The sequence below is a fragment of the Elgaria multicarinata genome, chromosome 5 (genome assembly GCF_023053635.1).
Source record: "Elgaria multicarinata webbii isolate HBS135686 ecotype San Diego chromosome 5, rElgMul1.1.pri, whole genome shotgun sequence".
Taxonomy (NCBI): Eukaryota; Metazoa; Chordata; class Lepidosauria; order Squamata; family Anguidae; genus Elgaria; species Elgaria multicarinata.
Window position 1 is genome coordinate 59,821,312 of NC_086175.1, and position 27,938 is coordinate 59,849,249.

At 42.2% G+C, this 27,938-nt stretch overlaps 1 protein-coding gene across 3 annotated transcripts; it reads right to left on the reverse strand.

Moving 5' to 3' along the window:
• Window positions 1-2,080: 2,080 nt before the first annotated feature.
• On the reverse strand, window positions 2,081-27,884 carry ACOT9 (acyl-CoA thioesterase 9). 3 transcript variants are annotated; one of them, XM_063126473.1, is made up of 16 exons: window positions 27,553-27,884; window positions 22,064-22,155; window positions 21,339-21,365; window positions 19,927-19,972; window positions 18,969-19,139; window positions 18,814-18,851; window positions 16,781-16,864; window positions 15,887-15,990; window positions 14,656-14,729; window positions 12,807-12,874; window positions 11,645-11,756; window positions 8,005-8,095; window positions 6,756-6,841; window positions 4,193-4,280; window positions 3,891-4,041; window positions 2,081-3,145 (listed from the first exon to the last, which is right to left on the reverse strand). In XM_063126473.1, the coding sequence occupies exons 1-16, from the start codon at window positions 27,564-27,566 to the stop codon at window positions 3,081-3,083; spliced, it is 1,311 nt and encodes a 436-aa protein (XP_062982543.1). In that variant the 5' UTR covers window positions 27,567-27,884; the 3' UTR covers window positions 2,081-3,080. The 3 variants fall into 3 exon arrangements, with proteins under 3 accessions (XP_062982543.1, XP_062982546.1, XP_062982544.1); XM_063126476.1 differs by lacking the exon at window positions 27,553-27,884 and having other exon boundaries at window positions 21,322-21,365; window positions 22,064-22,136; XM_063126474.1 differs by lacking the exon at window positions 27,553-27,884 and having other exon boundaries at window positions 21,259-21,365; window positions 22,064-22,136.
• Between the last annotated feature and the right edge of the window lie 54 nt (window positions 27,885-27,938).

Consider the following 27,938-nt stretch of genomic DNA (forward strand, 5'->3'; position numbering starts at 1 on the left):
AGACAGAAAATGAGTCAATCTCAAAACACTGGTCTGCATTTCCCCACTACAGCTGTATCCCAAAGGAGCCTTTAGCCAGAGTTGATTTGGTAATGCGTACTAAAAGTAGAAGATAGTGCCCAGGGATAAGCCCAACAAATATTCAGCCATGGGGGATTGGTAGCGAATGATACCACAGATTTGACCAGAATATCTGAAGGAAAGTAGCCTCTTGTGATACACACATACCCCACAGTATAGTAGACCCAGAAACCATTTTACTTCATGGTAAGTCCAATGTTCCAATCCCAGCTTTAAAAAAGCCATCCCAAATAATACACTTGTAGAAGTTCTGGAAAAATATCATGTTCACTGTCTTAGTGTAGAAGGGGCCATAGGATAGATTGGGATTGACTGGTTTTACAGTTCAGCCAGGATTTCTGACTCAGCGGTTTGAGAGTAGTGAAAACAAAGCCCTTTCCCCCTTCTAAATTAAGCTACTAAAAACTACAACGCTTGGAGGAAAACAGGAGTAGATTTTTGTGTTAAAAGATTTGTGTGAGCTCTAGCTCTGGTACTGAAAACAAATTTCTTGACTGAGCATGTGCTCAGAGATTCCTTGTTCCTTGATTTTATGTTCACCTTCCTGAACCATATTCTGCACCTGGCTCCAGTCTGTGAGCCTCAGCCATCTAGTATAAAACAAAGTAGACAAGACTACCCAACCCAGGTCTGATGAACTTTACTTATTTTATGACTAATAAAAGTTCTCAGGATTGCTTGCAATAAATGAAAACTGATATATGGAAGAGTTCCAGGTGTGGTGGACAGGCTTCCTTGCGGCATAGTTATACAGTGAACAGGTAGTGAACTCAGGGTGTTTTCTACTGATCTTAAGCAAATTGCAGAATGAAGGAGAATATGGTCGCTAAATAACAGGTCTCAAACAGCTAGCATCTTTAATTGCATCCATCAAACAATAGTGTGCCTTGTCAAAGAAAAGACATTAGTTTACATAAGCTATGATCCACCCCAGTCAAGAGATGGATCCAAATGACCATCAAGGATTTCCAATGTCAATTATACTGCAGTAAACTAACCTTTAGATTACAAAGGCACTAAGTGATCAGTAGCTTTTATTCAGACAAAGCTGACTGCAGCCTACTCACCAAGTAGGAAGGCCTACTGACTTAAAAGTTTGTTGTTTAGATATACAAATAATGAGTATATGGGTCTTTCTACAATTACTCAGGGAAATGTGTAATAAAACCAAAAAAGTAGAATAAAATAACGTTACCTCACTTGTACTTGGATTTAGCTTGGATTTCAATTAGATCTAATCGAATGGCACTTTGCAGATGCTGCTTCATAGGACCCTTCTGCAAATGGACAGGATGCAGAGAGGTTCCTTGAAGAAATGCACTAAAAACTTCCCCTCCTAATGCTGCACTACATAGAGCATACATCTCAAAACATTCATAGTCGCAAGCCTCCCCATATGACAGCACAGTGCAAAGTGGTTTTGGAGACAAGGGTCAGAAAGTGGAAGGATGCAGCCCTTACTGCTGGCACACTTCCTAGGAACTCTCAGATCAGTGTCGATGCAAGTTTGCTCAAAAGCTGAAGTAAAGGGTGACCAGCCCATATTTGACCCACACGCCTATGCTTTAGTTGTCACAACTTAAACCTTTGTTTAAGCTGTTAACAGCTAACAGCTTTCCACTTAATTTCAGTTAATAATAGGAATACAGGATACAGTCAAAGCAGATGAAATGTTAAAAAAGCTTTGGACATTGTTTAGTAACTATATATGGTTGATTGGTCAGACTGTTTCTCTCACAAACATGAACTGGGCCCAGAACCAATCAGTATTCACCTACATTGCAGGTAAGATCAGGAGTGGGAACAAAAAGCTGTATTTCATGGAAGTTTGTCTGCCATTACTAATTTTCTTATTGTAAACCCTGATACGGTCTCATTAAAAATCAATGGAAAATCACCATGTAAATCAAATAATTATCTGTGTGAACACAGTACTAACAGACAGGAACCAATTTACACGTTATTCCTGCCACTGGTTTAACTTACAAGACAAGGCACATTTTTTCAGTAACACAGTTGTTTTTTATTAAAACATACACATTATTTAGTAAAACATTTGAATATCTGCTGGAAGCGTATCAAAGACTGATTTCATGAGACATTCTTGATTAATTTGCACAAGTTGCAAGAAGCAACCTGTGGCAGTCGTACCTGGCAGTAGTTTCTTGTAAAAACTGCCACACTTTCTGACTTGCATGGTTTGAGATTTGGCCTGGAGAGCAGCCAGCAACTTACATGTCTTTTATTTTCTAAAGCTACAGAGCAACTTACAATAGGTTCTACTATACGATGAACAGAAACAGTCCCATCACAAGACGGGATTTGTACAAATATGTGCTATCAGGATCACCAAGGCCTTTACCCCAAGAAGAGCTTTTATTTTTTTTCTCAGGGTGACCACCCCATATGGGTGAGATGCTATATAGGTCTATGTGGACAGGGTAAAGGTCTTAATGAGCCTGATGTGACCTCCACATCATGCAAATGATGAATCCTTTTCTGATGGAGACATGAACTTAAGTTAGTTTAAGCATCCCGAAGTCAGTGGTAGTAAATGTCAAGGGTAAACGTACATGAGTTCAAATGGTATATGGGTCACCACCTCACAATCGTAAAGAAACAAGAAAAAATCAGGACAGGATTGGATAATGAATATTTGTTTCTCTTCACCCTCAACTTTACAGAACTAGCTTTGTTCATTTTGCCAATGACTTTTGATGGTCATTATACTATTTTATTTTTTGCATAAAAAAGGGACTACACAAAATATAGGAAATACCCAAATAACCTAAAAGTATTTGTATAAATAGCAATGAACAATATTTGAACAGAAATCTGCGCTTTGGTGTATTTCTGCATTCATGATACTGTTTTCTACATTCATGATACTGTTTTTATAGTAGAAATGCTCTCCAGCCTCCCTCTGATAAGCAGTTGCCTGAAACTTCCAAGGCAAGCCTCTTTCTAAAGGCAGCATTTGGTACGGTGCTGTACTGGTATTATGCACTATTTTCTTTCATAGCTGAATCAAAATGACGCTTCCCATCCAAATACAACATGGATTCTGAAAGAAAGGAAAATGGAGCAGTCAAGGCATCAATAGCAATGCTTTCTCAAACTAAAGGCATATATACTGATACTTGTCACACTCTCTTAAGATTACATGGTCAGCTAGTTGGAAATGCTCAGGCCTCTTCATTTTTCACACATTTTGCTTGCACACGGTACATTCCTCTTACTTTTCTAACCTGCATGTTCCCAGAGTTGGGATAAAAGCAACTGCCATTCAGGCCTTAGCTAGACCTAAGGATTATCCCAGGCAAACAGAGGGGTTGTCCCTGCCTGCTCCCGGTATCCCCTGTGTGACATTTGGATGTACAGGGATGATCCCGGGATATAGGCCTGGTCTAGCCATGGCCTCAGTGTTCATTATCACTGGGGGTGTTTGAGTAGTTCCTTCTTTCATTTAGGATAGTTCATATGAAAGAGATAGCAAGTGGAGAAGTTGACTAACCTATATTTTAAAATACTAAAAATTGGTATGAACCGCTGACCTAGATTCAAATAGAATTTCAACTACAAGAGCACTGAAAACTAAATGCACACACTACTATACTATAATTATACTTCCCTAGGCTAGTCAAATAAACTCAGAAGGAGAGGGAGACAGAAAGACAGAGGGCGAAATAAACAACCTAAGAATGCCTCTTAGACGTATGATCCTACAAAGCAAGTACTTTTACAACACATGAAAACTCTTCATGACATTACACCCAGAGTTGCAGTGAGGCATCCAAATAGCTACTCACCACCATATGTCTTGGGGACAATATCTGGTATCGCCTTTTCTAACAGAAATGTGAAATGGAAGACGTTTGTTGTGTGATGTACTCTGGCATCTGGATCATAAACCTCACTGTGCACCCGAACTTGGATGTAATTTTTTTCAGTATAACATACCTTTAAAAACGTTACAACAAAAATATTATTGGGTTTGTAAATTTTGAAGTGAACAAGGCAGACGTGACATTTTACATTTAAAAATGGAGGTCAGTAAAGGATTTATATTGATACAGTCTATAAAAATTGTTTGAAAAAACAAACCTATTACCTGGGAAGAAAGTAGTAATAATGATCCAATCTCAACTGGTTTTTGAAACATAATATCATCTACAGCTACCACATAAGGTCTGATGTTTCTGGAGTGGAAGGAAAAATACACATTTTAAAAGTGATGAATGTAGGGTGTTTTTATATTTTAAATTACATGCAAAATTAGAAACTACAGCAAAATTGGAATTTGTGCATAGGTATCTCCTGGGATTCCAAGTAGAAAATAATATGAAATAGTTCAGTCAGGAATATTTCACAAACTGATTTCTACACTACTGTTTTTCAGGCCTAGATGATAGAAACCATGCCAAAAGCATTAAAATCATACCATCTTAAACAACAAAAAGCTGAATGGATCCTGTTGAGGCTTACTTAAGCTCCAACCCAGTCTCAGATTCATACATTTTTATTGTAGCATGAGATACTCATAACAGCATATAAAGGTTTTAATTATTATTAAATTGTTGGTTGTTTTCATGCTCTTCATGGTTTTAATTTTTGTGAACCACCCATAGAGCTTCAGCTATTGGGCGGTATAAAAATGTAATAAATAAATAAATAATTTCACAAAGCCAAAATCAACCTTGACGCACTCCTTACAAGGAGCTGATTTCACAGCATGTGACTAAAAATAAGTACATAATATATTATGATGGCAATCAGGCTGCAGACAGGTATAATTATAGAACTGTGAAATACTATATGGAATTCTACATCCATCTCAACAACTTGAAACATTTTCACATAAACTCAAAATCTTATCTGTTTGAGGCTATGCTTACTTACTTTCACACCAGTGCCTACTAAGGGCATGATACATACACATGCACACACACCTGAATACCTGGTAACATGAAAATATGAATAGACTACTTTTTTTTATCCTAGGACTAAGGCTGCATCTGAATGTGCTTTGCATCCATAATACAATGCTCATTTGGGTCCCATTGAAATGGCTAGATGCATCTTTTGATGCTGTAAAAATAAACATTCCCATCCAAAGCCACTATACATTGTCTAACACTGGCTGTTTACAACTAAAGCTGGATCAGAGTTACCGAACCTCTCCACAGCCAAAGCCGCTACTGTCCTAAAAGACTTGCCATGTCCCCACGTATAGGGGTTGGGAAGGATGCTTGGACAAGTGTTGATGGCCACAACTAAAGAGGTGTACATACAAACAGCACTGGGTCTTTGGAGCTTTTATGAAGAATGTTCAGACGATCACAGAGGAAAAGAAGCCATGGTGGCTTCTCCCATCAGCCCCATGCATGCCACACATGCACCTGTCATTTGCGTAATTACCTATGCTGCAGCGCAGGTTTGTGTGTCATCCAAACCCAGCACAGTGGCAATACCTTTGTATCTACCCTACAACCCCTACTGTGAGTCGTGGGTTGTAGAGTGGGTACGAAACCATCCCCACTGCACTGCAACCATCCCCACTGGATGACACAGCAACCCGCACTGCAGCACAGGTAATTATGCAAAAGACAGACACAGGGGTGGGGGGACAAGCCATGATGGCTTCTTTTACCCCTTTGATGGTCTGAACCTGGACACAGTCTGGTTCTTGCAACTTACCATCTTCTTTCCCTTGTAACTCCCTAAAGCTAGCAGTGTTCATCTCCCACTTCCCTATTTAACTTTCATTAGAGTACCTAGCTCTTACATAAGCACCACGGGAACACCCTTAAAGGCTATTGACCACAGCTTATTTGTCACAGTGATATTGCTTATGATCCCTGGGCTGCCACAGTCTTAAATGTGGCATCGCCTGGTGCCCTGTGAAAGGTAGTATCCATAGGAAGGCTGATATCCTGCTCAGAATGAGTTGGAAAGAAATGTGTTAAGATAGCCAACAGCAGTGGTTTATCTCTTAGAGGGCTGACAGTTGAGAACTAGAGTAAAATCTCTCAATTACTGCATAATCACACCTTCAGAAATTGTGTGTGCAATTTGCAAATCTGAAGCTATTATCCACATCCATTGCCATTTGACACATAGCGTTAAATTAGCCTTGATACTGCGCTGTGCCAATTCAGAGCCAATTTTGGTATGTGAAATGACCATACCATGCATCACATCACAATTTTATTGACTAAAGGATTAAAATTAGGTGTTTTGTGAAAGAGAGGAGTAAAAAGAGGTGACAAACATCAAGATGTTTATTTATTGTCCAACATACTGATATTCATTGATTCTCCTACACATTTTAAGCTTTCACTCACCACCAAGGGTATACTTAATATGCCAGTTCTTATAAAATTAGCTCAAATTTCTTTGCATGCATCACTGTAAGGTGTGTGTGTGTGTGTGTGTGTGTGTGTGTGTGTGTGTGTGTGTGTGTGTATTTATTTATTTATTTATTTATTTCCTGGGGCCCTGTGCAGACTGATCACTCACTTTGTGCAGCAGGAACAGGCAAGGAAAGAGAGATGTTCTTCCCACCCACTGCTAAGGAAGGAGGAAACCAGGGAAGAAAACCAGGGAGTCCCCCTCTCCTGCCCATGAAATGTGTTGGGCAAGAGATTTATACATATTGCCAGCTTACAACTTACCCATAGTTGTAGGCGCAAGCCCATCCAAGTTCATATGCCTTTCTCATGAGAAATCCCCCAAAGATTCTGTTGAAAATGTTACGTTCCTATATTCAGAAATACAAACAGAGAATGTTGTACACTTACATAGAATGGTTGCCTGAAAAGGTATCTTCATTTCCAAGGGGTGTCTTCACAGCACCACTTTGTAGCTCCTTCCCAGTAAAACCCCACAGTATTGCTGCTGAAGGATGGGTGTGAGAAATCCCCATTCTAGGAGGGGGCGCGGGCTTTCCAGTGGCCATTTGGTTCAGCGGTCTTGCTCCCTGCCCGGCTTCTGGCGACCTATCAACAGTCGCCATCCGCCCCAGAATGCCCCCAGCTCAACGCCAAAGCAAGGCCACATGGCAGAAGGACCATGGTGACCTCGCTTCAAAGCAAAAGTCAGGGTAAGTCCCCAACATTTTAACATCGCAGTTTCGGGGAAAAGCCTGCGGTTGCTGCGTCATATAACCAATGCAACACCATTGTGCAGACACCATGACGCAAGTAAGTCATCTTGACAGCCCCCAGCTCTCTACCGAGGTATTGATAAAACAAGTAATTAGCAGCAGTTTATACTATTCGAAAAACATAACAGAAAGCACAACACTTGCAATCCCTATGCACATGAAGGAACTTAGCTGAAATAATGGCTGCATATATTGTTATTTTCTAGAACTGGAAGGAAGCCACTCACGTGGATTTGTTGCCATACTCACAGCAACTTCACTTGTTCACTGTCATATCTGTACTCACATCTCAATTGCTGATTTCATGAGTGCTCCAGATTTCACCCCTCCTCCAAAGAATCATAGAATAGCAGAGTTGGAAGGGACCTACAAGGCCATCGAGTCCAACCCCCTGCTCAATGCAGGAATCCACCCTAAAGCATATGTGCCTTTCTAATGTCTTTGTCTTTGTTAGTTCTATTATTTTTATGTATGGTTTTAGAAGGCTGTATTTTAAATGGATTGGTTTAATTGTGGATTTTTGTCAATCCAATTTTCATAGATCTTTGCAGCCCCTTGGGAGCTTTTTAAATGAGCCGCCAGGTAAGAGAATGAAGGAGTGTGTGTGGCCACACTTTGGTTTTTTGGCTGCTACCAACAGTGGGAGGAGCAGGGAAAGGGCAAAATATACTGAGCAACTTGGGACCTTTGCTAGAGTCCAACTTCAGCTGGAAATACTTTATAATAATGCAGGTGTTATGATGCAGCTCTGCGAATACCTGAGGATGACAGATCTCCAAACCCTTAAGTGCTGTGTCTTGCATCCACATGGAGTCGGGTGGCAACACACGACTATGAAAACTCACTGTTCTATGAAAAGAGAGGAGAGCTTAGATGGTAAAGGACATGGCATCATCCTAGTAATATCAGGCAAGGAAGGAGAACTATGTACCGTATTTCTTCGATTCTAAGACACACTTTTTTCCTCATATGAACAGCTCTAAAAATGGGGGGTGTCTTAGAATCGATGGTGTCTTAGAATCACAGCCTATCCTCTCCCAGAGAACCTGCTGAGGCCAGGCATAACAGGCTAACCCAAGATGTTGGCTTTACCAGATCGTTTTTGCAAGTGTGGAGCCACCAATATCACGCTCCAGGAAGGCACCCGGCTAGGCTAGGCACCGGTGAGGGCACCCACGCAGCCTTGGCAGGTCTCGTGACACTGACCAGGAGGCGCGCGGCCCGAATGGGGCCTACAGCGTGCCCTGCGTGGCTCTGGGGGGCCCTGGCCGCCGCGCTGGGAAGACGCCCGGCTGGGTTGTACCCAACGGGCATGCCCACGCGGCTCCGGCAGGTCCTGCGCTGTTGGTCAGGAAGCGCGCGGCCCAAGTGGGGCCTGGAAGTGGTTCCCAGGTCCCTGGTCCACTGGAGGGCAGGATAATGCTCCTCACACCCGCAGATGCTGGGCCAAAGTGGCCCGAAAAACCTGTGGCCAGAGGCCGAAGAAGCACTGCTCCGCCGAAGCTGCTCTAACGCCGCAGCTCCAGTCGACTCTCTCCTCCTCATACAGGTAGGCTGCCAAAAGAGGAAGCTCCAGCAGCAGCCGAGAGCCGTGTGAGCGAAGAGGAGCTGGGAGGGTAAGCGCCTGGTTTTTTGCTTAACCCTTATTTATTTATTTATTTATTTATTTATTTATTACATTTTTATACCGCCCAATAGCCGAAGCTCTCTGGGCGGTTCACAAAAATTAAAACCATCATAAAACAACCAACAAGTTAAAAACACAAATACAAAATACAAAATAAAAAGCACAACCAGGATAAAACCACGCAGCAAAATTGATATAAGGTTTAAAATACAGAGTTAAAACAGTATAATTTAAACTTAAGTTTAAATTAAGTGTTAAAATACTGAGTGAATAAAAAGGTCTTCAGCTGGCGACGAAAGCAGTACAGTGTAGGCGCCAGGCGGACCTCTCTGGGGAGCTCATTCCACAACCGGGGTGCCACAGCGGAGAAAGCCCTCCTCCTAGTAGCCACCTGCCTCAGCCCCTCCCAGCCCAGTGGCACCAAAACGCAGCTCTTTCTAAGAAATTCTAAGATATTCTAAGAAATTTCTAAGAAATTCTACTCATAAAAGATATTCTAAGAAATTTATTTTTTCTTACAATCAAAGCTTTTTTTTCTGTTGGCGTTACCGAAATTAGTGTGCGTCTTACAATCGATGGCGTCTTAGAATCAAAGAAATACGGTATGTCTCTGTGAGGTCCTTGAAAAAAATATGGTTAGCAGTGCTCACTCATTCTAGTGTGGAAGCTCCCTGAGTGAACTTGGCCTAGTTGCTCCTCTCTGAGGAATATCATGAAAATAAAATGGGATAACCCCAAGTTTGCTGTGTGGTACTGCTTGAAGAAGAGGAGAGGTATAAGTGTCATAAAAATAAACTTGACAAATCTCTCCTGACCCTGGATACTAAAGCCCCTTTCTGTAGTAGTTTCATACACTGTGGGTTGCCTTGGTCTGGGCAGTCACTTGTGCATGCGGCACGAGAAGGGGAAATAACACCTGAACAATCAACTTTGCATGTATCTCAATTAGACATGAAATCAATTTCATTCACATAATTAACGTCACATCATGTCTGGCCTCAAGTCACGAGGACAAGTGCAGTCAGCGCCATCTCTTCTTCTTCTTCTTCTTCTTCTTCTTATTATTATTATTATTATTATTATTATTATTTGTATCCCGCCTTTTGCCCAATACTGTTGGCAGTAGTGCCAGGCAACCTCCTAGTTCTCATAACGTTCCGGCTTCTCTTCAGAGGAACTTAAAAACACACTTCACAACCAAACAGCCCAGGCTACTTCTTTTTGTGAAGGGGAAAAAAAAAAGAAGGGACCCCAAGCAGTCTTGACTTTTCTGTCTTGATTCCATTTGGGAAGGCCTGAATGATTTTCTCTCTTTCTCTCTCTCTCTCTCAAATCTTTAGGAGGCTCATAATACAGAGTCCACTTATGGAATTCACTGCCAGAAGATGTGAAAATCACTTTAAAAGGGGATTGGACACATTCGTGGGGAACAGGTTTCTCGCTGGCTACAAGTCATGATGGCTAGAGGCAACCTCCAGATGCAGAGATAGCAGGTCTCTATTTTACCAGGCACTGGAAAGGGATTATTGGCCCTATGTTGTATTCTAATAGCCGTATGGACTTCCTTGTTCTGAGGTGTGAAGAGTTTTGTCCCTAGAGGGTCCCAGGAGGATGGAGGAAAAAAGGAAGGAAACAGAGAAAGTGAGAAAAGAAAAAGTGAGGGGGGGGAAGAAACATATACAATAAGGATTTAGAATAAAGTGAAGTTCTGTTTACATCCAAAACTTGTTTCTGGATCCTCCTTACTGAACACAAAACCTTCATTCCCTGCTTCTGGGCTTCCCAGCATTGTCTGGTTGGGAAGTGTAGGGTACAGGCTGCTGACTAGATAAGTCTTTGATCTGATCCAGCAGGCCGTCATGTTCATACACAGTGTGGAGTGCTCTTGTTTGGGGTTGCAGTCAACTATGCCCTCCTCCAAGACACCCTATTCCATTTCTTCCTTCCCCCCAGTTTTTTTGGGGGTGGGTGGGGGTGGATCGCATCTGAAGTTAGTCAACGTTCCATGATCCCTGAGCATGATTACTCCTCATTAGGCTGTCCCTTAAAATGTTTTCTCCAAAAGTTTCTTTGCACTTTTGCAAGCCTTTCAGATTCCTCAACTCTGTTAATACCGTCCTCTTGTGCATGGAGGGTGCCCTTTGGCCTACATAAGGATCCATACTCAAAGAATTGAGTTTGCTGTTAGTACACAGCAGTAATGGGCAACACACAGCCAGCATGTGGCCTTTTCTGTAACCCCCACTGAATTGCTGCTGAATTTCGGAGATGCAGGAGCAGCAGAAAAAAAAAGAGACATTTTCACTTTAAAACAAGGACCCCAGAGACCATGTGCCTTGTTTTAATGCAAACTCACCCTCCCCTGGAGGTTCCTGGGAGTGCAATTATGCAATAACATCCAGTATGGACTCCCAAGGAAAAAGGGGCTTTTTTGCCACCACACTGCTGCCAAATTTTGGCATTAATGTGGTAGCAGCAATTTCAACCAGAGGTTGGCCTGTAATTTGCTATGTCCAGAGCCTCAGATGTTGCCCAGCTCTGGTATACAGGATAGAAGATTTGAGAATCTCTGAACTATGCTAATTCCTTTGCTATTACTACTGGGTATTACTTTGGCACAAACACCCCCTTATCGAGGCCTGGTACACGTTAACAGCATCTGCCCTTGTAAGTGATGGCAAATAACTGAGATAAAAATAATCAGTTGTCACCTTTAAAAAGATTCAAAATCAGAAAACACAGCTCTAAGCAATAATTGTCCTAGCATCTACCTTGAGTCCAGCGTTTTAAGAAACATATCGTGGACAATGTTTCTTTCGTCTGCAGTAGGAGCCATTTTTAGCAAGGAGGCTCGACTGGAATCAACTCTTCTGATCTTGTTCACTAATCAATAAATGAAAGATAGATATCATAAAACAAGTCAAAAGTACTGGATTTAAACCACTACCATCAGCAATGGCCAAACACTTTTATTTCAAAACTGGTAAGGAAACGTTATAGGAAGGGGCCACAGCTCACTATGAAAAAGCACATGCTTCTCCAGGTAGGGTGAGGAAAAGACTCCCGTGTAAAACCCTAGAGAGCTACTGTCAGCCAGTGTTGACAGTACTGGGCTAGATGGAGCAATGGTCTGACTCAGTAGAAGAACATAAGAAGGGCCATGCTGGATCAGACCAAGGGTCCATCTAGTCCAGCACTCTGTTCACACAGTGGCCAACCAGCTGATGACCAGGAACCCACAAGTAGGACACGAGTGCAATAGCACCCTCCCACCCATGCTCTCCAGCAACTAACATATATAAGGAAGATTCTTATGTTCCTATGAATTTGTAAGCACACAGTGGGCGATACTGGAGATTTGGCTTGCCAAGTATGGTTACCCAAAAAGAAAATGAATACCTTTTTCAAGTATTTATTTTTTGAAGTAGTTACTTAGGTGGATCCACCCAACACTTCATCCAGGAAGCCAATGGCATTGGGTGGACCACATTCACTGATGTCATACATTGGGGAGGAGGGTGTTGAATGAATGCTTGGGGTGGGGGGTGTCATCTGGCTACTTTGGTTCTGCATCCCTCATACCTCCTTATCAACATACTGAAATCGGGATAGTTTAAAAAGTATAAACAGATGGCAGGTTTGTAACAAGCCAACAAGGAAAATTAAATCCTTTCTTCTGAAATTAGCTAATAAATCATTTTGAATTTCCACGTCATGTTAAAACACATATAAATCCAGAGATTGATAGGAACCTGAAAAGTACATCCTTCCAACCCTGAATTTTATGAGAGATGATGCAGAACAAAAAAGCTGGGAATGCATAAGTCGTGTTACTTTCTGACCATTTTCTATTATAAAACACCTTCTGTTCCTAATTTCAAGGATGGCCACAACTAGAAATTTCCCCACTATCAAAAGGTACGTATTACATACTTTCTCCTTCCTTGAAGATCTTTTCTTCCTCTGGGGTTTCTAGAACCAATGGATTCACAAATGCTGGCCTATGGATACACGCAAAAGAAATATTTAAAACAATATGCTTTACAGGAGGAAAAGCTTTCACTTTGGCTCCAGTCCTGCACATGTTGACTTCTGTTGAAATAAATAAGGCACGTGCATGCCCACTTAAGTATTTTAAAGCAGCAGTATTTGCTTATCACCACCCAGAAATACATACTTTATTGAAACTGAAAAGATAGTGAACTGAAGAAACTACCGCACGCTCATATAATAGCTTAAGTCATGGGTCACCCAGAGAGCACATTTGGATTTTGGAGAAAGTGTCAATGAATCCATTACAAAATGGCTCCTGTGCTGGGTGTGGCTAGTCACAAAACACCCATTTGACAGACAGGCAAACTGGTGGCAAGTAACTTTCACAAGAACGTGAATACAAGGCAGAGGACAAGTCTGAGTTGGAATATAAACCCACTCCTCTGATCCCACAAAATGGGTTTCGGTTTTTGCTGCAACAGAAATCCATTTCATAAAAAGATAAGTTGGCGATGCCAAAAGAAAGATAACAGAACTCGAGTGCAATGCAAAGGTATAATCTGAAGTATGGTCAAGCCCACTCATTTGAACCCATGGTTTTCTGCTCCAACATAAATGATTTCACAGAAAAGCAAACCGGTGAGGCTAAAAGACAAGTAACTTGCCCAAGAACCATTGAATACAAGGCAGAAGTGAAGGGTGAGCCCTAAAACACAAAGCCACTCCCCAGTGAACCTCTCTCTTCCAGGATCAGCCCACACTGCAAGCACACAAGAACCATTCACCCATCACTCATTCCACCCAGTCAACCCCTCCAAATACACACACACACACACACACACACACATCTGCTTGCTTCCTCTTCCTCTCGGGTCACGCTGCAAGCCTCCCCAACCCCTCCCACTGCTCCCCTGTCCATATCCCCCAAAGCATACCAGGGTTTTTTATAAACTAAATCCAAAGGGGCTTTTTAAAAAAAGCAAACATCTTGCTTCACCCCCTACAAACTGTTTGGCCTTTCAACAACAGCACTCCTGTTTTAAGGAAGTAAGCACTTCTTACGGAAGATTTAATCTTGCCCATGGCTTGTTACAGAGACTATTTAATCTCATTACCACAGTAAATTTGTGATCATGTTCCAGTACTTTTTTCATGTGATGCACTAATCATGTTTACTGCTCTGAACCATGACAGAATCACATTAACAGAAAATGGGTTTTGGCACAGGTAGGCAACCTTTGGGGCCTGTGGGCCCATTTGGAAATGTAAGAATCTGTTCTGGGCACAACCACAAAATGGCTGTCTCAGGTGGCCATGGCTAGTTAAAATGGTTAAGTAACCTGCCCAGAGACATTCATGGGAAATTAAGATGGCAGCAGCTAGGAGGCCCTACTTTACTTTGATACAATCCCAGGTGCCATTAAAAAAATATTTAAAAGAAATTTTTTAAAATAAAATTGGGAGGAGTTGGGTGTCTCAGTGAGCACCAAGAAAAAAGTTTGGGGAAAACCACATTGCCTTCTCTAGGTTACGGGATTTTTCCAACTTAAGGAGGCCATGGACCTTGTATATGTTTTGATCAGCTAGAGGTCACTGGATATGTCAAAAAAAGTACTCTTAAAGTCCTACCAATTTCTAGGATTCATATATTTGAACAAAGCCTCTCTGCTCCCTCCCTACTTATGTATAAATAAATATTCTATCTCCGTGTTTTCTTCCCTTTCTTCTTCCACCTCCAAAAGATTCTATCACTTGTCAATTATTTCTAATGGCCTACTGGAAGCACTACCTTTTGTTTTCTGGATCACGCGCCACCATGACAAAAGTTGCATCCAGCACCGGGCAATAGACACCATCATGTAACTAAAAGAGAAACAATGTGAGGGGAATCCTGTTTATCAAGCTATTCAGTTTCCACTAATACAATGTAGACCATGGTGTTTTGTCACCATCTTGTTTTAAAACTCCAAGTACTCCTGGCATGAACAGAATGGAAAAAGGAAGGCACCAGTTTCATTAAAAGCACTGCTTTAATATTCACATATAGCGTATTTTACTTTTTATAGAGATAAATTACAAATAATTGTATTAACAGATTCCTGCTGAAATGCTACTTCTTATCATATTGACAGGAAATTTAGGGTGTTCCAGATGTTGTTTGGACAACAAGTCCCATTATGCCTCACCATTGGCTATGCTGGCTGAGGCTGCTGGGAATTGCATCCCAACAACATCTGGAGATGTCCGCCTCTGCCCCCACTCCACCCACCATCACTGCCTAATGAATTTAAACAAGATGCCCAGAGTCACCTTTTCTGAAATCCTGGATCAAAAATGCCCTATAACAGCTGTAGGCTTAGGACACAATCTGCTGGTGACCGCAGGCCACTGCCATTAGAAAGATCTACACCAGTGCAAGTCCAATTTAATTCAATAGAAGTTCCTGCTACACAGGAGCCCTATTGCCTTAATTATCAATCCATATAAAATAACCTCCCATATTTTAGCCAAAAATGCACACTCGGGGCCACACTACATATTATGCTAATTATGTAGCTGGGGATTAGCTTTTTATTTACTCTAGCTAGGTAATCAGGACTACCATGCATCAGGAGGGGAGGAATAATTAAGCCTCCTCCACACACAGTTCCCCCCTGCTCTCAGACACACACACACCCCAGTCCAGCAGCCAACTTATGAAACCATTTAGACATCCCGTTCAAGAAGACCCACACACTATAGAGCCAGCCAAAGCCAAGAGAAGAACTAGGCACAAACAATGAATATAGTAATAGCACAGGGTACAATACAAATTGTAGCTGTCAATATCCGGTAGCTGCTAGACTGCTTGCATCTACACTCCTGCTTTAAAGCACTTCATAACAGTTTTGACAACTGTACATGCAGTGTGTCCTGGGCCCCAACAGTTGTCAATACAGTTATAAAGCACTTTAAAGCAGTACTGTAGATCCTGCCCAGGACTCCTAACAGGGAAATGAGATTCATTTGCTGTCACTAACCTGAAGCATGTGCATCTTCACTTCCATTGAGGTCCTTCCTACCCATGAAACATTTCCAGTGAACTTGATATCACGATCTGGATGAATGTGTTGTTTCCATAACCCTGAAAGCACATAAATGTCTTTTAAATTTCTCATTTAAAGAAGCCCAATATTTCACCATGTATTTGTGTCCTGTTCCCATTACTGACTGCTTATTGGGGTGGGGAAGACATTAATATCATGTAACTTGTTTCCCTAAGTAGATATTACAGTGAAAGGAAGTGGAAATAGATACATAGATGCAGCAGAAAATACAGATTACCCTAACATCTATTTAGCCCTAAGAAAGAGCACCCAAAGGAAGTGAAAGAGATTTTTCCTGCCCTTTCGTCTAACATCTGGATCAAAATTCAGTTCTTCTACTCTTATCCAACAGAGTGTACATTCCCTTAATAATAATAATAATAATTTTATTTATTTATTTCTTACCCACCTCTCCCTTTGGATTGAGGCAAGGAACAACATCAGTACAATAATACAATATAAATCAAATACATAAAATTAATTAAAAGAGCATATAAAACCAATACAAAATAACAATCAACACATCTTTAACAATTCTTAGGTTTCAAATACATCTGGGTAGGCCTTCCGGAAAAGGCTAGTCTTTAAAGCTGTCTTAAATTCAGAGAGAGAGTTAAGTTGATGACTCTCCTCCGGCAGGCCATTCCACAGCCTGGGGGCAACAGGTCCTCTGGGTAACAGTTGTCAGACTAGTTTTGGCTGACTGAAGTAAGTTCCCCCCAGAGGATCTGAGTGTGCAGGGTGGATTGTATGGGAGAAGGCAATCCCACAGGTAACCTGGACCCAAATATAGGTACTTAATTATTAATAAATAAAACAACACTGTACCAATTTTATCCACAAGCGCTGTAACGATTGATAAAGGAGATCTCTGAGTGCTTTCTTGTTTTGTGTGAGTATAACAAATGAGAACTGTAGAAAAATGGTAAAGAGACACTGCATTAATTATTCTCTGCATTTATAAATGTTTTCCCCATCCCAAGGGGTGGAGTAATGTAGTCTCTGTGTCATCCAAAGAAGGTTTCTTAAGTGCTCAAACAAACAAGGGAAGTTCATGAAATATCCCATTCACAAGTGAATTCATTCAAGCAGATGCACTGCAGAGATTAAAAATACCTGCTTGGAAACAAGTCTTCTAAATAGGTGTGCTTAACATCAGGAGTGTTGCTAGGCTCTTAAAAGATTCAGGGCCCAGCCCTAGAAAACATAAATCTGTCTAAAATTTGCATATGGTGATTTATATTTATATAAGTCAATGTAGAAATAATTATTAGAATGTACTTAAATTTCACAGGACAAAGTCAGCCAATTAATTTTTCATCCAAATAATCTAAAACACAATTCTATGAATTTGCAACTTGCCTAGATCACCCCACATTAATGGAAAAGTTTATTTTGTGAGGTTAATTGTCATGAAGGGAGAGATTTGAGGGGTGAGGGTGCAACATATGTAGGGTGACCATATGGAAAGGAGCCCTGCCCTCTAGTATAGCTCCTGCAGCTTTAACTGTTGTGATGAAGAGGGAATTTCACCAGGTGCTGCATGAATACAAATTACACCAGCTGAAATTCGCGTTTCTATGCAACTGTTTAAGATACAGGAGTCCTGTCCTCCTTTTCATATGGTCACCCTAAGCATATGGGGAGGGGAGAGTTAATATTAGCACCGTTGGCCCAGGATTAGCAACACCCCTGCTTAGCAACACAGTTTGTTTGGTTTCTCTAAGGAACTGGGGGAGACTTAAGTCATGACTCAAGATGATGAATCCATGTTTCCATCTACCCCGCCCCCCTTGCCATAGCAAGAAGAGCCCCAGGCTTCCTGTCTTGGAGTGATTCACAAGCAGAAGGCTTTCACACATCTCTTCATTGGTGGGTGGGATGTACAAGTACCCTATTTGGGCATTAAGGAGGAAATGCAGAAAGAGGAAGTGCAGAGTTCTCCCACGCCCCAACTCTGTGTAATGTCTCAGGCCATCCTTAGGTATTTTCACATGTCACATTTACCTTGTGATGTTGACAACAACCAACCTGAAATAAGGTTCATGTGTTTTCAGGATCACAATCAGTCCTGTGCTCCAAAAAAATACTTGAGTTTCTGCCACATTCCCTCCTACCACTGATACAGGTTAAACCACTACTGGGGCAGCAGAAAGCACACACAACACAAGGCTTCTCATTTCCACAAGCAAAATGTATTCAGCAGGACATTACAACAATATTACAGATAAAATATTAAAGAAATTACAGATAAAAAGGACTCCTGAATGATTAACAGAGCAGCTTTCACCACTGCCCCACTCATCCAAGCCAATTGACATATTGTTCTCACACAGAAGTGGGAGAAAGGGAAAACTGTAGCAGGAAGACACTATAGACTAGTATGATATCTGTGTATCCTCACCTACCATTTTGCTTATTAAAGTCAGATCATGACCATGTTTTGTCTGGATATGAACAGCTGACATTAGAAACAAACAATGCAGGTTATAGCTCCATCTCAGTGGTCCAGCGGAAAAATGCTAGATATAGGCCTGTAGGGCAGAGTTCAAATCCCCACTCATCCATAATCTCCCTGTGCAACCTTCAGACAAGACATGTATTTCAACCTCCTATTCCTCCTTCACATAATGTCATGCGTTAAAGATAGTGAAGGACTTTTATTTATCAATCTGTTCACATTTAATTAAAATTATTTTTAGGCCACCTTTAAGAGCCTTCTGAAGGCAACATACAAGATAAAAACCCTAAAAGGGGATACAACCAAAATCAATGCATACATTCAATAAAAATCCTAAAGATCCCTAATTACCCAAATGATCAGATCATTACATAAATGAAAGTGTAAGGCGATTACATACCTCCTAAGCTGTCAAGATCTTCAAGAATTCGGCCAAACCTATTAAAGTTAAAACATGACACAGTAAGTAAAACCTCATGAATTGTGAGGGTCATAAGAGCCAAGGGTTACTTTCTTTTTGTTTTTTTAAAAAAAGGGTGTGTGTCAGTTTTTTACCTGACAGAGTTGTGCACATTCAGATATTTCTCTCTTATTTCAGGCTGACTTCCTAAAGGCAGGATAACTTCTATATAGCTGTCACTCATTTTCCTAGAGGGCAGGTCAGCTTGGTTTTTAGCAAGGAGTGTATGTAAGCTTTTTCTTTCATCCATTGCTTGCACATGGTCTCTGGGGGGGGGGGGGGGACACAAAACAAATACAATTATTCCAAAATGAGGGGAGGGGAAATAACTAAGATAGCGGTTGTGAAATGCAGCGCCCATTGACTAGCAGAGAGCTGGTGCAGGATAATTGTTAAAATCATGAGTTTTGAACCCGAAGTCACCAGTTCAAATCTTAGTTCAACCATGAACACAAAGGAAACCCTTAGGCAAGCCACTATCAGTTTCTAGCCATTTTTGCAATTTGGGGATATAATACTTTCTTCAAGGATTGGGCTTCGTTTGAAAGGAGTGTTAGGATAAAGCTATGAGCACTTAAAGCGCAATCCTCTGCATGTTCAGGCAGAAAAACCCCTACAACTCCCAGCACGTTGGAGGACTTTGCTGCACCTCCGACTCTGCTGCCTGATGCGAGCACGTTAGTCTGTCTCATAACAGGGCTGGCCCTGCATGCACACAACTGCTTCACGCCAAAATTTGTCTAGGCCTCTCCTCCCTTAAGAGAGGCCATTCCAACTTGTCCTGCGAGTGGAAGAGGAATTAACTGTCATCTTCACCACCATATTTTCAAAAAGGCTTTTAAAACAATTTTTAAATTATACATACATACATCTATATATCCTCCCTTCTTTATTCCTTGTGTGTCATGTCTCAAATTTATATTGTGAGACTGAGGGCAGGGGGCTGCCATACTAGTTATCTTTGCAAGCTGCTCTGGAAGCTTTTTTGGCTGAAGGGCAGGTTATAAATGCTGCAAAAAAAATGAATTAAAGAAACATTTGTATGCACTATACCTCCAATTGGTACTTGCGCCCACTATCTCTCGTAATCTGCTTCGCACTGAAATAAATCAGAGATCAGTCAGAAATATTTGATAGGGGTAAATGTGACCAAAGGTTATTAGAGCAATCTCAAGAAGAAGTAGTTCAAGCACAGTCATGCAAAGAGGAGTGTTTAAAAAGCATTCCTGCTCTTGTGGATATGCCATTATAAGTGAGAGAGAGTATGAAAAATGCCTTCTGTTTTTATAACATGGTGGGGGCTTTTTTAATGCTGAGCATATACCTTTTAGTTATTTAAAAATGTTCTAATGACAAAAATAGCTAGAGCTTGTGGGTTGTTTCATGAAAGGCAAATTTGGCCCATCAAGACAGCCTGCTCGTTCCAAAATAAATGTTCAAGTCAAGTCACTCCATTTACATTAATATATGTCCGTATTCACTTCCCCAATACTACGAGGGAAATCCATGCGCAGAAGCAGGCTTCCATATGCGGAGTCAAAAAGGATGCCACTGCACCTCTGAATGTGCACTGCCATTGCGAACAAAGTCTTCCGACGTAGGTTGGGATGTGCGCCCCAGCTCAGAGCTAATGTAGCTATAAATTACTAAAGCTCAGAGTAAATATATTTAACACATACACCCTCAAAGGACATGTCAAATCAATACAAGTGGTATATGTAATCTGGATGACTTTAGAAGAATTAAACAAGTTGGATCATTTCTTCTTCTTTTTTTGACCTTTTATTTCACAGACATGGTGATATGTCTGTGAAATAAAACTTTTTTTTAATGTTTACTGTTTTTAACTTTTGTAAACCGCCCAGAGAGCTTTGGCTATGGGGCGGTATATAAATGTAATAAATAAATAAATAAACACGGGGCCTAGAAATAGGAGGGACTAGTAAGGCTGGAAGCAAAACCTCACATGGGGCCTAGAAATAGGAGGGACTGGTAAGATTGTTGGTGATAGTCAAGCCAATAGTTATTTCAAAGTACTGCAACCTGTCATACCTACCTGCAGGACCTAACTTTTGCTTATGTTGTTCTGTAAAGGAGAGGCTGTGAACCATTTGCAGGAAGGATGTGGGTGCAAGGGAGGGCACGCAACTATGGGCCAAGCAGCCCAGAGGACACGGAACATTAAGGTATACATAAATCTCTGCGTACTAGTCTTCTAACTTCTTGTATATCTAAAAAGACAGAACAAGCTGCAAGCATACAGAGCTGCTATTTTGATTAATAAGGCACACTTGATTTGCTTAGCAGCGTGAACCCATTTTGTGCCATCAACAACGATGACTTGGAATAGCCACCAGAAAATATTAACGTGAATTGTTCATTAACCCTCCAACAAAGATGGATAGAAGCAAGACAGCAGCAGATATATAGTCATATTAAAATGCATACAGGTTACCACAACAGACCATTATTCACATGAATGGGTAAATGCCCTGTGAAGTAGAAAAAACCATTTAGATTATTGGCATAATAGTAAAAAGAAAAACCTATTTGTATTGTTTTCCTAGTCATTCTGCACTCAATCACAAAACACAGAAGAGTATGCACAAGTCTACATTAATATACACTGCTGTACTGATAATTTATTTCCATGCCAGACTAAATATATCCTTCCATTTATTTTCCAGGCATATATAGCACTGCAGGATACAGAACAGCTGTGTTGACTTTTTTTACCTTCACACACAACTCCACATCTCTCTCTTTTCCTACTGGAAGGAAAGTCCTTGTATGCCCAGTAAGAAATAACCATATATTACTTCTCAATTTCGTAATCAGTACAAGATTACGAAGAAAGAAAGGACGCTTTCCACTTCCTCTGCTGTGGTCTGAGATAAAGAGCTGTATCCAATATTGGTCTAACTTAAGTCTTATTCATTTCAATGGGTCTAATATTGGATACACCCAACTACCACTAAGCCAATATAGCAGCCTTCCCCAATTTAGTGCCCTTCAGACTGGCTGGGAATGATGGGAGTTGCAGTCTCACATATCAGGAGGGCACCAAGATGGGGAAGGCTTCTATATAACTTTTACTCCTATGCTAGTCCTTTACAGAGTACATTTTAATCTGTTAAAGATTATACTTTCTGATCATATGATCTTACCACCGCCAGCTCGGTTACATTACCTTCTTCCATATGTTGAATAGACTGGGAGCCACTGGTGGATGAAGTCAACATTCTAGTCAGGATAGGATAGGCCTTACTTAACGTAAACCATCTGCAACAAAAAGAAAACTGAACACTGTCAACAATATGATATCAAAGGATACATTAAGGGCATAGCCCTGTACCCAATTATGGCCTAATGAGGGGCCATAATACGCAGAGGAAACCCTGCTAGGTTGGCAGAATACGAGATACAGAGCCACTGTGACAGATATACCAGTGGAACCACTTAAGAGGGCCATTGATGTGGGTGGGATTTGGGCAGCATAGGGGAGAAGTTCATTAATGCTGTATTCTATGCTGCAGGGATGGCCATCTCGTGGCCCTCTAGATGTTTTGGCCTACAACTCCCAACAGCCCTAGCCAGGGCAACCAATGGGTAAGGATGACAGCAGTTGTAGGCTAAAAGATCTGGAGGGCCTCAAATTGGCCACCCCATCAATCCACAGCCACATCCTATCAACAGTGTAACCTGTGAATTTCCATCCTGTTGAGTCCAATGGGAAGAGGGAATTGTTTTAAAGACACCCCTGCTTCAGTGCCTTGCCAACAATACCACAAAATATCCTAGGCAGCAACAAAATTATCTATGGAGCGGAGAAAGATAAGTAAACCACGGCGCTCCGCAGGATAACAGTCATGTGACAGGCACATGCTTCGTGGCTTTCCTACCCCTCTCCACTCTGTGAATAGTTTACCTTCTCTTCCTCCCTCTCCCCCATGATTATGTGAATGGGGCCCTCATCTCTCTGGCTTCATGGCATGCACACTTGGAGTTCCCATGGGGAAACTGCGATGATGGGAACCATGGGGAAAGGGCACTTTGCACACACGGGGGGCACTCAGAGCTTATTTCCAAAATACTTCTAGGAACTTAAGCACACTGCTATCACCCCTCTCCCTAGAACCATCAAGGTACCTCACCTTGGGACTTCAAACACTAATACCAAACTCTACTCCATGACCTGAGTTTCCCAAGAAGGAGTGCCCCACACACCTGGGAAGGGAACAACCCTGCTACAATGTGTAATTGTTGTGACTGCCTCCCATGTCTCCTTCCCACCCTACATGTGATCACTGCGTCTTGTCTGAGCTGGTATCATACTAACACTCTTCCACCCCAACAGCAGGGAGCAGTGCCTTGCAGAATCTTTCCCACCCTGGATGGGTCTCAAACCCTTGTTCCAGAAGGGCTATATGTTTCCATATCATACCCAGGGAGCTATGTGGCTGCTGTGTTGTGGGACCTCTCCTTCCTTTGCTATGTTGAGCTCATAAAACAGTGCTTTCAACTGGCATATGGAACCTGAAACCCCTATCTGTAGAGATGCCTGGATGCTGACTGGGACATCATTGTGTATGTGTGTGGTGATGCTGGTGTGTATGTGCTGCAGTTTATTATGTCCTTCTATTTATGAGCAGCATGTGGGTGTTGTCGCCAGCAGTCTCTGACTGTTGAGCATGGGCAGAGTTTCCACTGAAGACATGTCTGCTATTTTAGCTGCATATTTTCCCTCTCCTTTCCTAGGGTGAATACCCAAAAGGTAGAGTGGCCATTCCAACCCACCACAGCATAATTAGAGTATAGGTAGGCAACGTAATTCTCTCCAGATGTTTTGGACTATAATTTTTATAATCCCTGATCATTGGCCATACTGGCTGGGACAAAATGTCCAAAACATTTTGAGTATATGGCTGTTTCTACACCTTGCCTATATCCCGGTATCATCCTGGTATCAACCCTGTGCATCCAAATGACACAAAGGGGATTCCAGGCGCAGACAGGGATGATCCCTCCATTTTCCTGGAATAATCCTTAGGTGCAGAAAGGGCCTATGATACCTACTCTTGGTGTATAGGATTGCTCTGTCCATCTCCTGATACTGTCTTAAAAGCACAGATCATTGGAAGGTGATGAAGAAGTATTTGCTATTATTACTACTGCACTTAATGCAGTTACAAAAGAGCAATTCCTAGCTGCATATTTGGCATGTTCAATCCAACGAAAGCTATTGGAATTTTTGACAGGCAGATGACCTAATAATAAGAAAAAGCTTGAACCCATTTTGTTGCCCTATTTTCAAATACGTGAGTATGTGTTACAGGGAGCACATCGTTTACTTGTGCCAGAGGAATTGCAGCCTACATTTATATATTTGGCACATGATACCCATCAAGGGATTGTTAGAACTAAAAGAGATTGAGATATCTGTATTGGTGACCAGAGATGGACTCTCAAACAGAAGCAGCTATAAAATCATGTGTGACTTGTCAATTACATGATAAGACATCACCATTACAGCTAGTCCCATTTCCAGATGCTGTATGGGAAAAGGTTGCAATTGATATCGTAGACCTTTTGATGCTGCTCCAATTGATTGTCGTTATGCTATCACATTATAGCAAATGGCCGGTAGTAGTGTTCACATCTCAGGTTACCTTAGCTACAGTTATTAGCTTCCTCTCCATTGTTTTTAGTAGGGAAGGAAATCCAAAAGAACCGATCTCAGATAATGGAGCTCAGTTCACCTCAGTGAAATGTGAAACCTTCTTAGAGGAACATAATATTACCAATTGGAGATCATGTGTGTATTACCCTCAAGATAATGGGGAAATTGAAAGGTTTAATAGACGCCTGAAAGAGAGTTTACAAATAGCTAAGTTAGAAGGGAAAGCATGGAAAATATTCACCACTGATTTTTTGCAAGTATATGGAGCTACATGGCATGCAAACACAGAGATCGCCTGCAGAGTTATTGCATGGGACAGAAATGCATACTAAATTGAATGTAGCCTTCTGGAATCGCCGATTCCAGAAGGTGGTGCTGGGGGATTATTGCTCTGTGCCGTGGCTCCTAAGCCATGGGGTTCCGCAGGGCTCTATCTTATCCCCTATGTTGTTTAACATATACATGAAGCCGCTGGGGGAGGTTATCCGGAGATGTGGACTGAGGTGTCATCAATAGGCGGATGATACCCAGCTCTACCTTTCCTTTTCATCAAACCCAGGTGAGGCAGTGACTGTTCTGAACCAGTGCCTGGGCATGGTAATGGACTGGATGAGAGCTAACAAACTGAGACTCAATCCAGACAAGACGGAGGTACTGTTAGTGGGTGGTTCATCTGTCCGGCGAGGTGATGTTTGCCCTGTCCTGGACAGGGTTGCACTCTCCCTAAAGGATCGGGTCCGTAGTTTGGGGGGTGCTCTTGGATCCAGAACTGTCACTTGAGGCACAGGTGAACTCAGTGGCAAAGAGCACCTTTTATCAGCTTAGGTTGATATACCAACTACACCCTTATCTGGACAGAGATAACCTAGCTACAGTTATCCATGCTCTGATAACCTCTCGCTTGGATTACTGCAATGCGTTATACGTGGGGCTGCCTTTGAAAACGGTCCAGAAGCTTCAGCTGGTACAAAATAGGGCAGCAAGGTTACTAACAGGGACTGGCCGTCGAGATCACATTACACCAGTCCTTTTCCAGCTTCATTGGCTGCCAGTCCAGGTCCGGGCCCAATTCAAAATGCTGGTATTGACATTTAAAGCCCTAAACGGTTTGGGGCCAGGTTATCTGAAGGAACGCCTCCTCCCATATGTACCTGCCCGGACCTTAAGATCATCTACAGGGGCCCTTCTCCGTGAGCCCCTGCCAAAGGAAGTGAGGCAGGTGGCTACTAGGAGGGCTTTCTCCGCTGTGGCACCCCGGTTGTGGAACGAGCTCCCCAGAGAGGTCCGCCTGACGCCTACACTGTACTGCTTTCGTCGCCAGCTGAAGACCTTTTTATTCTTTCAGTATTTTAACACTTAATTTTAACTTAAATTTAAATTTTACTGTTTTAACTCTGTATTTTAATCTTATATCAACTTTGCTGTGTGGTTTTATCCTGGTTGCGCTTTTTATACTGTATTTCGTAATTGTGTTTTTAACCTGTTGGGTGTTTTATTGTGGTTTTAATTTTTGTGAACCGCCCAGAGAGCTTCGGCTATTGGGCGGTATAAAAATGTAATAAATAAATAAAACCTAGACCAGATATACCTTTGGAATCTGAGTTGAGAGAGAGGATTAAAGAGAAACAAAAGAAAACTGAAGTATATGCAGGTGGACGTTGTGGTGCTAAGGAACAAACATTCCAATGCAACTCCTTTGTTCGAGTTAGGAAACCTGGGATTTTATGAAAGGGAGAACAGAGATTCATATCTCCTTGTAAAATTACTGAAATAAGAGGACCTTATACTTATAAACTTTCTGATGGATGTGTGTAATGTTTATCTTGCTCCAGTAGACTGCAAAGATGAGGATACTCATTTTGTGTTGGAGGATTTGCCTTTCTCACCCATGCTAGAGACTATGCCAGCAGCTGGGCCTGACCAACTGAGAAGCGAACTGGAAAGACAGCCAGTCCGTGTCAGACAACCACCTGCTTGAACTAAGGATTATGTTTTGCAGTGTTGGGTTGTGGGACTATGGAGGTTTCTTAAGAGGGGGAGAAATGTGGTGATTGTATAGGAATTGTATCTTTAAGAGACCTGGGATTATACCCAGCTGAAAGGTGGCAGCCTGTAAAAGGAGATTGGGGAATAGTAATTGGGAGGCTTAGTCAGGTATACCGCTAATGCTGATAGCCTTGGAATGGATACTTTTAAATAAAGGATTTATATTTTTACTCTGCCTCTCTTTGGATACAACACTGCCCAAGAGACTTTTATAATACGCAGTGATATTACTATGTGATGCTGACACAGCAGTAAGCAGTCTTGTTTGCAGCTGGTCAGCTACGCACTCCTAAACATGCATACTCCTAAATCATGCTTAGGGGGACTGCATCCCTCCTTAGAGTCATGCAGTGTAAGTGCTCACAAAACACTGTATTAACATAAACGGGAACAACTTATTTGGAACAGGGGTGGAACTTTAAGACTATCCGGTCCAGCACAATCCTAAACCTACCAAGTTCTTCTCCAGAAATTAATATTGGTCAGTCTTTCAAGCCTGCAATCCTATCCACATGGACACCGTCCACTGAAATCAGAGGGCCTTACTGCACTACACGGTGCCACGGGGCATTTTTGCTAATTGCGCTGTAACAAGCCTGGCCCTGAGGGATTCCAGAGACGATGTCGTGCCTAATGCATCAGAGAAAGGAAGGCCAAACGAAGTCACAGCTGCAAACGCTTGGCTCCAATGAGAGCCTCTCATGCTGCCAAGGTTTCCCCCACACAGCACCCACGGCAGGAGGGCTCCCGGCCAAAGCCAGCCGAGGGGCGGGCCCTACTCTCAGAAAACGACCTCCTCCGCGTGGCAGAGATCCACGTTCGTTTCTGCTTGTGTAGCCCTGAGGCTCTGCGTCGGCGCTTTGACCCAGGAAGCCTGTGGCCCTCTCGGCGCGTAACTCTCTTCCCTGCGCCCAGTTGGCGTGTCGCAAAGGCAGGCTGGGGAGAAGCCTTACCTGTGGGACAACATTCTGCGGCTTGCAGAGGCTGCAAAACGTCTTCCTTCGGCACCTGGAGAATTGTTCTTGCAGCCGCCGGGGCCTCTCCACTGCTGCCGTTGCAATCTTGCTGCTTGTAACGGGCGGCGGAGGCTGCCTGCCAGGAGCCACGCCTGGAACAGGAACTCGGCCCTGCCGGCTTGACTGGCCCAGACTGTCAAAAACACTTCAGGAGGGCTTACTGTATTTGCTAGTACGTGACGCACCCCTCTTTCACAGAGTAGTTGCTCCCGATGCTTATGTCCGCGCCTGCTGCTCGGGCGCCTCCATTTAATACAAAGGAGCCTCTCTCGTCGCCTTTATCCCCGCATAGTGAAATCAGCCTTGGCTCTTTCGTGCTCGCA

What these genes read in the sequence shown, in the direction of transcription:
- ACOT9 (XM_063126473.1), bottom strand. An exon ending in GGCGCAAGTACCAATTGGAG is followed by an intron (nt 19,140 to 19,926) that starts GTATAGTGCATA and finishes CCCCCCCCCCAG; the next exon opens with AGACCATGTGCAAGCAATGG. An exon ending in TGAAGATGCACATGCTTCAG is followed by an intron (nt 14,730 to 15,886) that starts GTTAGTGACAGC and finishes TTTCTCTTTTAG; the next exon opens with TTACATGATGGTGTCTATTG.